Below are 17,039 nucleotides of genomic sequence, written 5' to 3' on the forward strand. Positions count from 1 at the left end.
AGGGAAACTATAAAATTGTAATCCTGAATATAACAAAAGATGAATACAAGTCACATTTGATTTCTGCAATTAGAAGAGGTGCTCAAAGTGGTTCCCATCAGTGTCCAGACACTTCTGATTATGGCGAACTCCTGCTTGAGCAACGTTGACCAAACTTAACATCTCTTAAAAGGTGTAGATATTTTTTTGGCACCCCCAGTAATAATCAGATACTCTGACACACCTCTTCAGCTAGTAGGTGATTTGGCAGTTCCACCTGTGGGACAGTGAGATGTGAATTTTCAAACTGGTCTTCCTGCTTATTATTCTTCCCTGTAACGGCTCCAGCTTATACCTGACACCAGTGATTAAAGTACCTTTGTTTTTACTGTGGTAAAATTCACATAAGTCACCATTCAGTGGCATTTAGTACATTCACTGTTGTGGTACCATCAATTCTATCTAGTTCAGAACTTTTTCATCACCCTACAAAGAAACCCTAGACCTTTTAAACCTCACATTGGGTGCTTGCCATAAACGAGGAAAACACATTTGCTTTTCTCCCCCTATTTATTCATTTCAGGTGTACAATACAATGTAATAGACATTTACACCCCTCACAAAGTGATAAACCCCTTCTCCAATCTACTACCCCTCCGACGTTTGCTTTTTAAAGTGTGAGTATGTGCTCAGGTGGTAATTGTGCTCCGTTACAGACATATCTCTTCATGACTTCACTCATTGTGCGTGGTAGAACACGTGTTCTGATCTACCTGGAAATGTTTAGTTTCCAGTCTTGAGATGTGTTCTCCTCCACCAGTTACTGGTTTTGATAAGGCAAGGTCCTGTTCATCCCATCTTTGGAGTCTTGTGCTTATGAGAACGAAAGGTGGCAGCCATTCCCCACTTAGTATTCCATTCTGTTGGTCCTTTAGTTGGAGCCATGGAATAGGACACCCCCTGGCACGCACACCACCTGAAACTCGGTCAAAGCGCCCTGTTTACAGCTGCAAAGTGATGGGCACCACCCTCTTGCCCTGGACCGGTACACTAGGTCGCCTCCAGTTTCCCTTCCTCCCTGGATAGCCTCTTGGTATCCTCTCCCAAGAGGAACAGGGCCCTGGCCTTACCAGTACATTCTGAGGACAGCACATTTTCTTCACCTGTGTCATGGATATTGTGTGGAATGAAGTCTTACAGGCTCCAATCGCTGGCCACCACAAAAGTGTACTATGGGAGACTGTACAAGGGACACTAGACAGGGATCTGAAGACCTGAATCCTAGCCGAGGAGGCTGTGACTTTGAGGACATTATGACCCCTCTGAGTCCTCATATCCAGCAAGGGGGGCTTCACTACAATCTGTGAGGGCCCTTTGGGTCTGAGGACTAAGCTGTGGCAAGACCCAGAGAGAGAATCAGGACTCGGGTATAAAACAGGAGGTGGTGCCAAGAAACAAGCCTGGAAGCAGACTCACATTTTATCGGGTCAATTAACCTGTGTCACGTTCAGTGCTTCCCCACCTAGGTTTGGTGTGTTTCCATGGCAATGCAGTGATGGCATAGAGGTGTGCCTGGGATGGTGATTTGTTGCTTGCTAGCTGTGTGACCTTAGGCAAACCTCTGAACTTCAGTTCTCATCTGGAAGATGGGCCGAGAGAGTGCCAGTGCGTAGAAGGTGCTTCTCACCATGCTCACGTGTTAATAGCTTGTTTTCCTGGGTGAGGAAGGTGGAGGAAGTCTGTTGGGAATATGGAGGAAGTGCTGGAGCGGTGAGACAGGCTTGAGGGCCGGGCAGGAGTTCGTGCAGTGCTGCTGCAGTCGGTAATTGTGTGGCTTTTCCTGAGCAGAGTTCCTCGGCCCTGGTGTGGGCTGTGGTTTTGCAGGCCAAGTGGACTAGGAAGGCAAAAAGGTAACAGTACTGAGTGGGGGATGAGAGTGGTCGAAGTGATACCATGTTTTCCCGAAAATAAGACCGGGTCTTATATTAATTTTTGCTCCAAAAGATGCATTAGGGCTTATGTTCTAGAGGATGTCATCCTGGAAAATCATGCTGGGGCTTATTTTCCGGTTAGGTCTTATTTTCGGGGAAACATGGGAGAGCGTAGAATCTAGAGCAGATAGGGAAGTAAGGCCAGGAAGGGGCAGAAAGAAGAAACTGGAGCAGTCGGTGGACTGCAGGGCGAAGACTGAGCTCAGTGAGACTAGGAGGCCCAGCAGGGCGAGGATGTGTGCTCAGCGGACAGGTGAGTCTGGATGCTGCGAAGGGCCAGGCTTTGCTGAAGTGGAGCAAGCAGAGGTGCAGGGCAAGAGATGCATCATGGTCTCTTCCTAAGGAGAGGAGCATAAGCTGGTGCCCAAGACCTGAGTGAAGGGGGCAGTGCTCCCTCTCTATCCCAGGCGTGTTCCCTCTGGGCTCCATCTCTGGCTAGAGCCTCAGAAGCAGAAGGGTTCCATCTTAATTCCCCACCCGCACCTGCTTCCTTGGGGTTCCCAGATGACAAGATACTCTTTTCAGTTTTAAGGGTTTTAACTGCTAATTTCTCTAGGGAAACACAGAGCATGTTCCCCATTCATAAAAATGCTTATGGTTTCTTCCTGACAGGTTCCAATTCCCTTCTCACACAGTAAATATTAGCACCCAAGGGGTTCTGCCCTTTGCTTTTAATACCCTGGGCCTGAGGCTCATCAGACTACCTACCAACCTCTCCTGACTCTGCCTTGAGCTGTAGTTTCACTAGGTGCCCTTATGGCCTGGTGACCCTTCCTTCGTGAGGGAGAAGGCAGTGTTTCTGTTTCATTGGGCCTCCAGTGCCATCCTGCAACAACCAGGTGGGGGTGGGGGTGGGTTGAATGGCTGAAGAGCACAAATCTCAGGTGTGTGGCAATAATCTAGAAGCTGCAACCTCTGCCCACCCCATCCCTGCGCCCCGCCATCCCTCACTGAAGTCAAACAAGCAGCCTCCCAAATAAGCACTGTCCACAAGGGGGCGTGAGGTTCTCCTGAGGGCCCCACCGTGGAGGGCGGCAGTTGTGGACAGCAGTGTTCAGTGGGGCCAGCGGCTCCAGAGGGCACAAGGAAAGGGCAGCCAACAGAATGGGGACTGTGAGGATTTCTCAGCAACACACTTCAGCCTTAGTTCCCTTCCCAGCTTCACCCCACCTCCCGGCCAAAACCAAGCAATTTGCCCTTTTGAAGGGATGGAAACAACTAGGAAATGCTATTTTGGGTCAGAAAGGGTTTTTGTTTTTGTTTTCAACTGGATCCAAGTGCTGTTACAGGTTTGTCTTGTTTGTAATTCCTGTGTCCTGTGCAATTGCACTTCACTGAGGATGTCCTTGAAGGAAGGAAAACAAACCATTCAGGTTTCTGGATCAGTAGTTATTGCCTTAACTGCAATTGCACCGGGCAGAAGTAAAAGACAGGAGGCAAGTTATTTATATGCTGCTTTATTTCTGTAAGGATACACTGAAACATCAGATGATAATAGCTAATGACAAAATGTAGAAATGAGGCATCAGCTTCTGTAACCACGGCTACGAGAATGTTAATATGTATTGTCATTACATGTTCACTTTTGATATCGTCTCATTCTACTATGTAATATAACAATGTAGATAGAATACAGTAAGTAGGTGATCCTGCATCTCAGCTAAACACTACATGGAAATCCGGTTCTGCCTGTGAGGATGGTGGCCTCCCCACTCCCCCGGAGATCCAGCTAAGCTCTTGAGGAACGGTCCTAAGAATCACACGAGAAGGGACGTGGTGGGCCTCTTTAACACATGGACAAAGAGCAGACAGCTACTATGTTACAAGGAATTCAACCTGTCACTGTTTGGAAATGTTACATCCGTGCCAATGACAGTCCTGGTGCCTGCTCAGCTACCCCTCTAGAGTTTTATGGTTACTTCTGTAGGATGATTTCAAAACTGCAGGAACGTTTGAGGGGGCTAAAATGTTTTCATGCAAGTCTCCAAACCCATAAACTATGTTGCTATTAATTAAAACAAAACTATTTTAAAAAAAAGAAAAAGGACAGCTGAGTTAGTTTTGTTAAGCTTCCAGAAGTATTTGCTGTGACGATGTTCCTCTGAAACAGGCTCGTTTTCTCAGATCTGCCTACTTTCCAAATCACCTGCATGTTCCATGCTTGACAGGAGGAACGTTCAGAAAACATGCCACACTGGGAACTCAAACATTAGTACAGGGAAAAGGTCAGTTTAGAATCACAGCTAAGTTCAAAAGTTATTTTTTCTGGAAATTCTTTTTACTCATTCAAAAGCACAAAAAGAACAGAAGGAAGGTTTTGATGAGAAAGTTAAACCATGCATTTCGGTAAGTTCTCTTTCAGCTCACAGAACAGGGTGAGCAGTGAGTTGGAGCAGCCGCTACAACTCTTGTGTCATGTGACGACACGATGGGTCCCAGCTGAGCCACGAAGGGCACGTCAGTAGGGGCTTTATCTCTTCGGCTTCTTGCTCATATTACTAAGCAGCTAAATGGTTAGCACTTTTCTGCTCTATGATAAACATGCAGAAGAGTCAATCTAAGTGTTTTTTTTTTTAACTGTGGCCATTACGAAATTAATTTTGCCGCAGTTGGTTTTTGCTAAATCCTAATATGATCACTGTGTGCCCTTATTTGAGTAATACTGTAAAATGGGAGAAAAGACAGAGGAGCAACTTCAAAGAGGTGAAAGGCCACTCTTTCCCTATAGTTGTTGCAGGGCAGAGGGCGAGGACACAAAGAACAAGACTCAATTCCATTTTACAGGACAGGAGCCCCTGTCACTTTACAGCTTTTTGGCACAGTCGGGGCAATACACTTGTTCCTGATGGAAAACAAAGCGCTTGTTGGCCAGGTTCACGGAGCATTTTTTGCAGTGGAAGCAGTAGTCGTGCCAGGATTGTCCTTCATAGGCCACCACACTGGAGCCTTTACCAAACCCTATGGAAAACACAAAAGAGAACAAAAAAGACAGCTGAGTGAATACAGGTGAAAGATACGCCAGCGCCTTGCCCGTTCCAAGAGCCAACAAGCACGCAGGGGCAGCATCTGCCCGGCTCCCAGGCCACCCCTCTCCATCGTGCACTGTCCCCCACGCCACGCCGCCGTGACCCTGCTACGGCTCTCAAGGACCTGAGAAGATGCCAGAGCTCAGCCAAGGGCTTCCCTGATTTAAAGAACCCACATGCCACCGCGATCGCCCTGTGACGCGCACCGACCTCCCAGCATAACCAGTTTCTTTCATTTAGGTCAGGGCCATGGCATCAAATTGGCCACCAGGAGGCAAACTTGGGCTGTTTGTGGGGTGTGCACTTACCGGGCCTCGAGGAGCTGCTAAGCTTCGATTTTTTCTATAAAGAACCACCACCCATGAGGGACAAGTCCTCTCTCCACCCGGATGCCTGCCCCGGAGGTTGGCGCTGGGAAACAGGGTGAGAGGCAAGCGTTTCCCGTGGCACACTGGGGGCTTCCTAGCTTTAGAGACTGGGTGGCTCACTCTTGACACAGTCCTTTTCCCTGAGGATGGCAAAAGTCTTCTCAAATGTACATTTCAAGGCTCCCCGGGGAGATGGGAAGAGTGGAGGTGGGGAAAGGGCCCAGGGCACGTGGATCGCGGCCGCGAGATGAGGAATGAAGTGATTAGCTTGGCTTCTGATCGCAATACAGGTGCCCACAGGCACCTCTGAGCTAGCCTTCCGCTTTGGGGTGTTATGATGGCAGCCTATGGCTCTCCAGCCTCCGCTCCCCTCCCCCTTTCCTCTCCCCTCCGCTTCCCCACCCCCCCCGCCCCAGAATCCCGCGCACACGCAGTGCCTGCCCGTGGCCGTGGGTCTCAGGCTCGTGAACTCCTCAGCACAGCATCATTAGTTAGTCAGCAGCAGTCAGGAAGTGTTCTGTATTGCAAAGGGCTAACCAGGCCTGGGGGAGAATCCAAACTATTTGGGGGCCTTCGGGACCACAATGGCAAGGGAAGAGGGCATTCTTTGGGGGCCTTTGTGGATGAAACCGACGACGTAGGAAAATGAGAGATGGTTACCATGCGCAAAACCTAGCCTGGCCGACTTAGCAAGGACTCTTTAGCCTACCAGTGATGGGGTTCTTGCATCCAGCACACTTCTTGGCCACAAAGTTCTTGTAGCAATCCACGCAGTAATACTGGTCCTCCACAGCGGTGAAACGCTGCCCAGCCAGCTTCTTAGAGCAGGTAACACACACAAAGCACTCGGCATGCCAGGGCTGATCCTGGTAAGTGATTCCTCCAGATGTGATGGCCTAGACCAGGGAGTGTAGCACCGGATTCAGATTCAACAACCATTTTGTTGAATGCCTATTATGTGCCAGGCACTGTGCTGGGCGCTTTGGTCTACAGTATCTCATTTAATCGCCACAACGGCCATGGGAGGCAGGTGCTATTATTATCCCCGAGTTACAGATGAAGACACCGAGGCTCAGAGAAGGCGAGCCCCCATGCGAGGTTACACAGCGACTAGGTGGTGGAGGCAGGCCTCTAGAGCCAGGGCCGCCCATGCCTCCGGGGTGAGCGCCGTCAGACAGCCTGACTCGGCTGGGCACTGCTCTCTACTACCACAGTCTCCTCATCTGTAAAACGAGCATAATAATTCCCACGTCACAGGGCTGTCGTGGGGATGGAATGGGATAGTGTGTGTGCAAGTGCTCTGCCAACTGTCAAACGCTTCTAGAAACAACAGTCCACACAGAACTCCCTTGACAACCTACCTTGTTGCACTTCACGCAATGCTTGGCAAATTTGGTCTCGTGGCAAGTCGTGCAGTAGAAGTCCTCCCCTTTAGGGAAGAAGCTTCCAGTCCCGATGACTTGCTTGCAGTTGCTGCAGGTGAAGCAGTCTTTGTGCCAGACGATCCCCTTGTACTCCACGTTCTGATCTCCTGCGGGGGGGAAGCAATCGGATAGCCCCACTGACAGTGCTCTGCAGGGGGCTGCATCCACTCAGCTCCCAGCCTGGGCCCTCCAGAGGTGAGGGAATGCAGGCCCTGCAGTTACTGGCCTCACACTTCCCATGTACCTGCCCGTGGGGGGTTCTCAACAATCGCCTAGTTGTGGGAGTGCCCACCCAGAGCTGTCAGGGAGGGGACCCCAGCTGTAGTGCTTGAGGAGTAGATGCCTGAGTCCCCACTCCCACTCCCATGCCCTTCATGGACTTAGAGATTCCCTAGGGGACTGGCTGACCCAGAGTTACACCCTAAGGAGGAAGCATGCTTCGATCACTTACTATACCCAAATGAGAAAGCGCTACATACTTTTCACTTCCTTCTCTTGCCACAGACAGTTCTCTCCAGTGGTCTTTAGTTTCCGAGTGTGTGCGTGTGTGCGAGCATATATGTGTACGCATGTATACATGTATATATATGCGTGCATATATACGCTGAAAGCTAAGAGCAGCTCACAGCAGCATTAGCCCCATCGTCAGAAGTAACCCCCCATCATCTCTGCCCTCAGGCCTCCTCCCTGGCCACCCCGGGGGGGAGTGTGGGCAGTACCTGGCACAATTGGCTTGAAGCAGCCCTTGCACTTGAGGGATTCCTCCCGCGTAGTGCACTTGTTGCACAGGATCTTGTTGTCCTTAGCCACAAAGGTCTCATTGGCCAAGGGGTGAAGGCACTTGGAACAGCGAAAGCAGGTATCGTGCCAGTAGCGGTTCTTGTAGTGCACCTCCTGGAAACCAAGGAGAAGGGGACGGGCTGCTGTGTGTGATACGGGCGGGCGCACGGGGCGGGGGACACCGCCCTTCACACCCCGGGGCTACCCCCATGTGAATGTCCTTGTGAGTAACATGAAGGACACTGAGGTGAGGATGGAAGACTCACAGCTCCTGAAACAAGGGTACGAGTACAACAAAAGAGCTGGCGTGGGCCTTGGCGCCAGCCAGTCCAAGTCCTGCATAGACAGCTTGGGGTGCTGTCAAGGCAATGAACATTAGGCAAGGGTGGCCAGCTCCTGGGCTAGGGCCTCGGTTTCCTCATCTCCATGCCACTGCCTGCCCTGCCTTCCACACAGGTGACTGCAGTGATGAGGAGAACTCAGGAGAAGGTGGACTTTTGTTGTCTCAGCTGCAGGAAAGCCACCCTGTCCCGTCCCCATGTGGGGCCCACTTTACCTTGCAGTCCGCACTGATGGGCTTGCGGCAGTCCACGCAGGTGTTGGCACAGAACTTGTCAAAGCACTTCAGGCAGGAGTGGTGGCCATCCTTCTCCACGTACTTCTTCCCCTGCAGGGGATCCCTGCAGTAGTGGCAGTCAAACTTCTCAGCCATGGTGCCCACCCTGTACCTGGAGGGACCTGTAGAGGCAAGCAGATAGAACAAATGACCAATGGAAAGGCCAGCGCGCTCTGCTGCAGAGGCTCCCGGGGACAGCTGCGTGATGTCGTGCGGGGCCTGCAGGTGCCAAGTTAACAGATACTTCGCTATGACTCCTGGGAAGAAAGCGCCCCGGAGGGTAGCTCCCCAGGGGCCAGAAGGCCAATGGCCAGTGAGTCCCTGGGGACTTGGGAGAAAACCCTGCTGGGATATCCCGTTGTGCTGCTTCCCAGAACCCTGAGGGGGACAGGTGGACCAGAGCTTGTGTTGGCCGGACAGGGACTCAGGGCTGTGCGGTGGCTCTCGGCAGTGATGTGAATAGTGCAGGAGTTGACGGAGCAGGCAAGAGAGGAGGACTTGTTTTACACAAAGCGACACACAGCTTTGGGCACCGTCTGCATGCAGCAGCTGCTTAGAGGAGAGATGCTTGCCGGCTATGCCGGCTGCGGAGGAAGGAGGTGCACAGACCCTCTGCTTTAAGGGCTGCGTTCTAGATAGTGAGCCAGAAACCTCTCTGCCAGCTTCCGGCTCCCCCTTCGGTACTTCTTGGTGTGTGTGTGTGGGGGGACACAGCATCCTCCAGAGGCCTAACGTTCCTCCTGTCTGTAAAATTCAGTTCATCTGAACAAAAACTTACTGCTGACTCTAGACTACGTTAGGCATGCAAGCAATCCTTATTAGTTTGTCTAAAATGTCTGCATTTACTTTAAATCTGGCAGAACACTTTTTAATCCCTGAATGCATCCTTAAGCAGTTTTGTCTAAGATAGTTTACTGACTTTTTGAGACCTGAGCAATCAAGCAAGAGAGGATTTCATCATAAAAGTGGCTTTCTCATTTGGTACCGGCAAGTTCTGCAACTGAATTACTTGTCACAGGGCTGTGCAGTTTTGTGACATGCCAAAATCAAATCTCCCTCTTTATTCGAGCAAGTGAGGGTCGATATAGTTAATGAAGTGTTACTATTTAGGACATTTGCTGTTTTAAAAATTGTACTTTTAAAGTAAAATCGGGGGTGGGGTGGTGGTGTGACTTTTAAAAGGTCTTAAGCTGATTATTCCAAGAACCCCTTCCATTACCTTCATATGAACAATTCCCCTTGTCCCCCTCCCCCAGACCCCACCACCGGGACCCTAAACCACCAGCCTGTATCACAAGCATTGCTAAGGCACTCTGTTAATCCTGCCACCAAAAAGGTACCAAATGTGAGTATCTATTGACTCTCAAGTTCTTTAAACATGTATATAACTTGTCCCTCTCTCTCTGAAAAAGAAACTTACATGGGCAAATACATAGCAATTATTTAATTTGTGCGAAAACACAAGAATGGAGACTATTTTCTCCAACTACCCAGAAACATGGTTATTGTGCTAGCAGACATTCCCCACGTAATTTAGAGAGAAAGAACGAGTGAAAAGCAAAGAGCAGTTGCCCGGTACTCACCGCAGCTCTTCCACTCACTGAACGGCCCCAAACTCCCACTTTGGGTCCCATTCCCAGTCTTTTTTTTCTTTTTTTTTATAGAAACACATGTCCAAGTTATTTGAATCCTGTTGCCATAGGCAACCAAATAGCAGAGTGTGAGCTAAGGAAACCACACCCTGTGTCTCAGACCCCGCCTTGGCGAAGGCCAGTGAACTGTCACTCAGAACTGGGTCAGTTTCTGAAGCCAGTCCCCAAACAGGGCATCGGACTACTGACAAGCATCATGTTCTGGACCAGCCCAGCTCCTGCCCCTGCTGGCACACAGACAGACCCCCTCATCTCTAAAGAACTAATGACTGAAGCAAGTAACTGACATTCTTAGACAAGAACAACTGCTCGACACAGTCGTGTCACAGTTCAGAGCTTTATCGAGACCAGAGAATGGTTCTTACTGGCACTTTCCCCCAAAAGAAAAGCAGGATGTTCCCTTACATAATTGGGTTAGAAATGAAAAGTAGAGACATGGTGAAAGCAGGGTCTGTCTCCTTGAACTGCACACTATTTACGTAAGGCAGCTTTTAAACTGCCTTTAGCCTCTGTGCGTATAGAAAAAACTGTCACAGTGATAGTATGTTGGAAATCACTCTCCTTACTTCATTCTTGCTGGTCTTTCACATGTCACATAAAATCCTTGTCTTATTAGCTTTTCCATATTGAAACTGTGCACTCAACAAAGATTTACTTTGTTGTTAAGAGCTCAGTAGAGAAACCAAATAAATCTCCAGTAGCAGCAAATGCCAGGAAATTAAATTATCAGTGGCTCCTAAATGCCATTTGGCAGGAAATCAGAATCGATAAGAAGCACTGGCTTCCTGCGTGGCTACTAACCTCAGCTGATTTAGCCCTTCAGAGACTATTTTCTTCGACCATATTTGAAAATCTCTCCTTCTCCCTTACCAAACTATTTAGAGTAGAACTTTGAACGCCACTTATTATTTTTTTTAAAGATTTTATTGGGGAAGGGGAACAGGACTTTATTGGGGAACAGTGTGTACTTCCAGGACTTTTTTTCCAAGTCAAGTTGTTGTCCTGTCAGTCTTAACTGTGGAGGGTGCCGTTCAGCTTCAGGTTGTTGTCCTTTCGGTCTTAGTTGTGTCGGGCGCAGCTCAGCTCCAGGTCCAGTTGCCGTTGCTAGTTGCAGGGGGCGCAGCCCACCATCCCTTGCAGGAGTCGAACCGGCAACGTTGTGGTTGAGAGGATGCGCTCCAACCAACTGAGCCATCCGGGAGCTCAGCGGCAGCTCAGCTCAAGGTGCTGTGTTCAATCTTAGTTGAAGGGGGTGGAGCCCACCATCCCTTGCGGGACTCAAGGAATCGAACTGGCAACCTTGTGGTTGAGAGCCCACTGGCCCATGTGGGAATCGAACCGGCAGCCTTCGGAGTTAGGAGCACGGAGCTCCAACCGCCTGAGCCACCGGGCTGGCCCCTGAACCCTACTTATTTGAATATCACTCTGTTTTGGTGTCTTTCAAAGAAGAAATGGATTCCAAATATATCTATATTAAAGTACCATATGGAGTCCCAGCTAAGGGGAGTCCCATCTCATGCTATTTCTGAGTCCTAGCTTTATGGTCAAAATACAGGTATAAGTGTCATACAAAAAACAAACCACTGGAAAACACAGTGAATTCTATTTAGAGGTATTCAGAGGTTTTGGCTCACAGTACCAGAGAGATTTTACCTGCCACACCTTTACCATTTTAAAACCATGTACATTCAAACCGTTAATGTTACCAAAGCCAAGTTCTTCGTTGGTTACTTTCATAGTTCTAGAACATGATGCACTCAGGGTTTCTAGGCATCCATATGGTGAAATAATCCATGGCTCAACAATGGACATGGAAGTACCAAAGTGTGTTGAATATGGAGTCAGTCAATGGAGTTGCTCACCACTTTATCATTCCTATAGTGCAGCGTCTTAAACGAAGCAATAGGAAAATTAAATGAATCCAACCCAAGTTAATGGCACCTCTATGGAGAGTCCAACCTCTTGGGGTTTGGGGGTCCTGGCTGAAGGCATTATTATTTTTCTCTTTCTGCAGTGTGAAAAATCCAGTCATCTTATATTCTCCACCACTGTATACTTAAACCCAAAGAGTCTGTGTCCAGGTGGAGAGACAGATTTCCAAGGGCATCCTTTTAGAACTGATTTCCACTGTGGACTCGAATCTTTCTCATGTGTATGGAAACGCTTATTTGTCAAGACAAAATAGGCACTTCTAGGAATACTGGCTTTATTGCCTAATAAGTAAACAGGCTGGAAATACTTAAAGCATGTTAACAATGTCGATGACAAATTCATGAACTCTAGTACTCTTTTGCAATAAATCCAATTAAGTGGAACTTGGGGCAACCCGAATCAGCTTACCTCGTGTTTTTCTAACCTTATGATTATTTGATCCCAAACTATTCTGAACCGCCACGCACTGTGCTTAGGAGGAAGCTGGAGTAATACATTCCTGCTGACAAGATAGTTATCATGTCAAAACTTTGCATAAAATATGGATGATGTGTACAAGAGCAAAATATTTTGTTACTACTCATCTTCAGAGAGGTTAACCATGCTAAGTTAACAGCTTATAAATGACAACGCTGAGGTTCCAAAGAGAACAGATACCCTGATTTGTGGGCTCCACCAGAATGAGCCATAGTTAAGCTCTGACTTCAAGAGGAGAGAAAAGCTTTGCACTTTCCTTTCTTTCCCTTTGTTGGAAATAAGAGAATAGAGAATGACGATGGCATTTACCTCTTCTTTGGGGCTTTCTTTCATCTTACTGAATGACATATACTTAGGTGTTTATGTCTTAGGGAATAATTTTTACCCCCTTAGCAATTTCTAAGTAGATGAAATCCGAAGCTTGTAACCTTCCAAAACTTGCAGATCTGTCTGCCTTGACCTATTGCTGTTATCTGGGGAAGGACATGTCGTCAATCACTAAAGGCAACCTGGGTACATATAATTACCGTGCCGCTTCCCTTCCCACCCATCGCTGTCCAAGCCATGTTTTCCCTAAAGTAGCTCTTCGACTAATTGTAACCTCACAGTGTGGCCCTCATCTGTACGTAGTACAGAGGTTTCTCTGTCACAGAAAAGTTTGCCAGTACACTAGGAGCCCCCGGGACCTAATCCAGGGCCTTGCATACAGGAGTCACACAGTACATGCCTGTTGATTGACCGATGGAAGTACGTCACCACCAGTAACCTTCTAAAATTTCTTTTATTAAAAGCCTTTTATAACAAAGATTCCTGTTTTAGAAAAGTAGGGAACATCTCCTGTGACCTTAAGGGGCTGACATCTAACCAGCTGTTCTGCATAGACTTAGTAGGTCAGAATGCAGTTGGAAATGTGACTCAGTGATCAAATTTTAGATATTTATTCCAAGATGGTAGCCTGACTTTCTTGCCATGCCTGCTTCAAAAGACACATCACTCTTCATTTAATAAAGAAGCTTCTTCTTTCAGAAAATCCCTGAACTACATCCAACATGCTATAAGGTGCCTACATAAACCTCAGTATCTCAATAAAAAGTTTTCGCTTTTGATTTAATCATGTATATATACGAGTAATATAACATCGCAGCCTTTTTTTTTTACGATCAACCTCTCATTAGAGAAGATTCAATTTGTATTTGATAATCTTGCTTGTATTTCTATGTGTATTTTCTCATGTATTTCTTGCTAACATTCATTTTTCGCCTCGTGCCTCAGGAAAAAGTGAGTATTATGACTAGGTAGCATTTTTCTAACTATGTACTTTCCCTGAATGGTATATATAACGTACATTGTAAACAATGAACAGCAACCCAAATGGAAAAAAAAATTCAGGTTATTTCTGATCTGTTCATTGCTAAGTCCAACATACCAGTCTGTTAGTCACTCCGTGTATAAATATTGGCTTCTAAAGAAAGGGTATATTGCTTTCCTGCAATATACAACAAATGGAACATTCAACAAATGGAATGGAGCCTTAGCCGATGAATAGGACACTTGTGTAACAGTTATGCTCGCGCACCTGGAGGTGTCGTCAGACATTTGGGAATAAATACCTAAATAGTTGCCATGAGACAGAGTTCATGAGTCATGGCTGAAAAGTAGTCTTTCATTGAATTTCCTAGAAAATCAGAAAGTGTTTTTTTCCCTTAAAAATAGAACATGTACAGAATGATTCAATGTTATTAGCAATATCACTTGTATGCGGCCTTTAGGGAAAAAAACCATATAAATCTCTTGTGGATCATTGATAGACAGGTAACACAGTTTACATTATACCTGGTATCAGGAGGGTTGGATAGAGATTATTAAAGAAAAACTTATGTGTCACTGAACTTCCACTGGGCCAGATTCTATTCTAGTGCTGTTTTGTGCATAGTAAAAGCTTTCCTTAATATTATGTGCAGCATGTTCCATCTTCCATATAGGAAAACAGCGCTTCCAACCCGGCAGCAATAAAACCTGTGTTTTCAGTTTCTCTAATTGTGATGAAGTACCATAGTAGGTGGTCGTTTGGTGGCCTGAAACTAAAATTTAAAAAAAGTACAAAATGTTCAGTTTCATCCTCCACCAAATCATCTGACTACTATTTTTCAGTTATTTTAAGAAGCCAATCCAGTTTGATTACGCCCTCTCACCCCACCGTTTCATTTTCCATGGCACCCTAAAAAAAGACTGTCGGGCGTGTGTAAACCCACTGGGCAATGGCAGGTGAAGGGAATCAATGGCTGAATAACATGGCAAGTGATCTTCCCTCCCACCGCACCCCCACACCGGACCTCAACTTGAAGGGGAAAAAAACATATGAAGGGTAAAGGATTTGCGTATACACAATTTTGCAGACTGCAAAGTGTTCAGTAACAAAAGTACAATTTCTTGTACTTGAAATGTCCTCTCAGTACATGGATGGTCACTGAAATTGGATTCTGATCCAATTCTGTCCATACAAAGGCAATTTGGGGGCAATGTGGATTTTCTTTCTGTGAGGAAAGAAAATTCTGTGAGGATTTTCTTTGTCTTTCATCTGCTTCCATGGATCTATGAACCTAATGCAATACAAAACAATAGTTCCCAATTTAAAAACTCATCTAAAAGGTGTCAATTAATTTGTCTAATTTAGTCACAGTTGTAGCCTCCAGATTTATATTAATATAAGCAAGAATAATGTCAGGATTTGGTACAATTTAAAACCCAAGGTTGGGTGTGCTGTAATTATCTTTTAAGTATATCATTTTCCTATTCTGTCACTTAGTAAGTAAAATGGGGAGTTCCTTTACCAGTTAACATGCGTTCAAGGTCCATTGGAACAACTAGTATAGCTGAATAGTTTACCTATACCCAGAGAATGTGTATGTTGGCCGATTACCACAATCTCGGGCATGTGGTACCATGTTGGTTAAGTGGCTCCTGGGAAACAGAGACAGTGCTTGAACACTTGGGAACAAGGAAGACCATTGCATTGAGGCAGCGAATTACATTGCAGCATATTTGTTTAAAACACGCAAGGAGAACATTTCCGAAAGTATTCCCATTGTTTAAGTATCGGCAGGCAATTGTTAAGTTTCAAAAATAATTTTTCCAAAAGACTGCCACTAATAATTATTTTGTCTCTTAATCTAAAAGGTAGGCAACAGGACCAAGTGCCCGGCTTCTAAGAAAGGGGACCGTTACTTAGGCAGAGGGCAAAGAGCAACAGCAGCATTCCTGGCTTCGGAGGAGAGACTGGCAGCATACTGACTTGAGAGAACCGGGCTTTCCGGGGAGACTGCCTGACCTTCAGTCCTCTGACCCCTATTCCGCAGTGTCTTGTCCACAGCCAAAGGGCTTGCTTAATGTCAGTTTACAAAACAAGAGGAAGGCTCTTATGGTAATGACAGTCCAGAGGTTCCGAAAATTTGCCCCTTTTCCTGATAAGAACAATTAATAACCCAAGTGTCATATCAAAAGGATCACAGTTGTTTTTTCAGGAAGACTGAAAAGGTTATTCAGAGAAAGGGGAGATATATAGTAAGTCATTACGGACTGTCTTAGTTATAAATATTCCTTCTTCCAGCTCCATATTTGATGGACCTTTTCTAAACACCTTAAGTTCGATTTAAAGCACTGTCAAGAAAATATTTGTTATCTTATAAATAACCAAAGAAAACCAGAAGTTTCTAACCAAAGAAAACCTCTTTCCTCACACAACCTCTTACAGTTTCATAAGCTGTCCTAAAAAATGTACAATACAGTAAAAGGCTTACATACTTTTTAAAAATAAGCCACTCGAACTGCTAATTTTTCTTGAATAAGAATAACCTTTTATCTTTGAAACAGCATTAAAGGGGCAGAACAGAGATGAGCTGTCTTATTACCTATTTAGACAAGACTAAAATCATTTCATCAAAAAGTATCTTTTAGGCAAATGATGGATTCAGTGCCCTAACAAACTTGTGCTCAATAGAAGATAAAGAATACGAAGCTTTTACCTGAGTGTCTATGGGAAGCCATGGCTCAGAGACCAAGTTCAGGAGCAGCACCTAGACCAGTCCTCCCTCGACCCCACCTGAGAAGGCTGTGGCTCATTTGTGAACATACATTTAAGGGGAAGCAGCTAACACAAAAATAACCGAGAGCAGATGGCCCACCCCTCCCCAGAGATCACAACCTTAATCCCACTAGAAAATTCTTAACCATTTTAGGTGATCCAAGGGAGAAGAATAGGACCCAGTAAAAATACCAAACACTACATATAAATACCTGTGGTGCTACTCAGCATCCAAATTAGCTCCAGAGCCAGAGAGGCCACATAGAAAGTTATCCCTGTACCGGAATAAAATTTGGACTCAGCTCTAGCATAGCTTAACGCTGAGCCACCCTTGTTAACTCACTTTATATGCCTAAAGAGCTTGCATTTGGCCCTATGAAGAATTCATTTTTGTGCCATTAATGATAAAAGTAACTGTAAGAGAAAGCCTTATGTTACCAGTATAATCAAAAGGGATTAGACACTATGAATATGGAGATCAAGGGCATTATGTATGTCCTCCTTGGTATGTACCACAGATCAGCAGAATTACTGAAAAGAGCAATTCTAGCCACATATCTCCTTAGTGCTGGACAGAGCAGGACAGGACACAGACATACATGCCTATAACCGCTATGTAGACAAGGAAGAGACTTTGTCCCACAAACGAAATCTCTTCTCACCGTCAGGGGCAATAAAAGTAAAAATATGGGGCGGCTGGTTGGCACTGTGGT

At 46.2% G+C, this 17,039-nt stretch overlaps 1 protein-coding gene across 7 annotated transcripts in view; it reads right to left on the minus strand.

Moving 5' to 3' along the window:
- Nucleotides 1-3,411: 3,411 nt before the first annotated feature.
- Nucleotides 3,412-17,039, minus strand: part of FHL1 (four and a half LIM domains 1) — a 58,582-nt gene continuing 44,954 nt past the window's right edge. For 2 of the 7 annotated variants that reach the window (XM_033107707.1, XM_033107717.1), the window contains exons 3-8: nt 8,125-8,306; nt 7,508-7,682; nt 6,726-6,895; nt 6,074-6,260; nt 5,305-5,504; nt 3,412-4,928 (exon numbers count right to left, since the gene is read on the minus strand). In XM_033107707.1, coding sequence (XP_032963598.1) covers nt 4,845-4,928; nt 5,305-5,504; nt 6,074-6,260; nt 6,726-6,895; nt 7,508-7,682; nt 8,125-8,280 — 972 coding nt within the window. In that variant the 5' untranslated portion in view covers nt 8,281-8,306 and the 3' untranslated portion in view covers nt 3,412-4,844. Of the gene's footprint in view, nt 4,929-5,304; nt 5,505-6,073; nt 6,261-6,725; nt 6,896-7,507; nt 7,683-8,124; nt 8,307-9,767; nt 9,902-16,267; nt 16,421-17,039 lie in introns of those variants that run through there. The other 5 variants (XM_033107697.1, XM_033107727.1, XM_033107735.1 and 2 more) reach the window with 5 other exon arrangements.

This window comes from Rhinolophus ferrumequinum, chromosome X (assembly GCF_004115265.2).
Source record: "Rhinolophus ferrumequinum isolate MPI-CBG mRhiFer1 chromosome X, mRhiFer1_v1.p, whole genome shotgun sequence".
NCBI lineage: Eukaryota > Metazoa > Chordata > Mammalia > Chiroptera > Rhinolophidae > Rhinolophus > Rhinolophus ferrumequinum.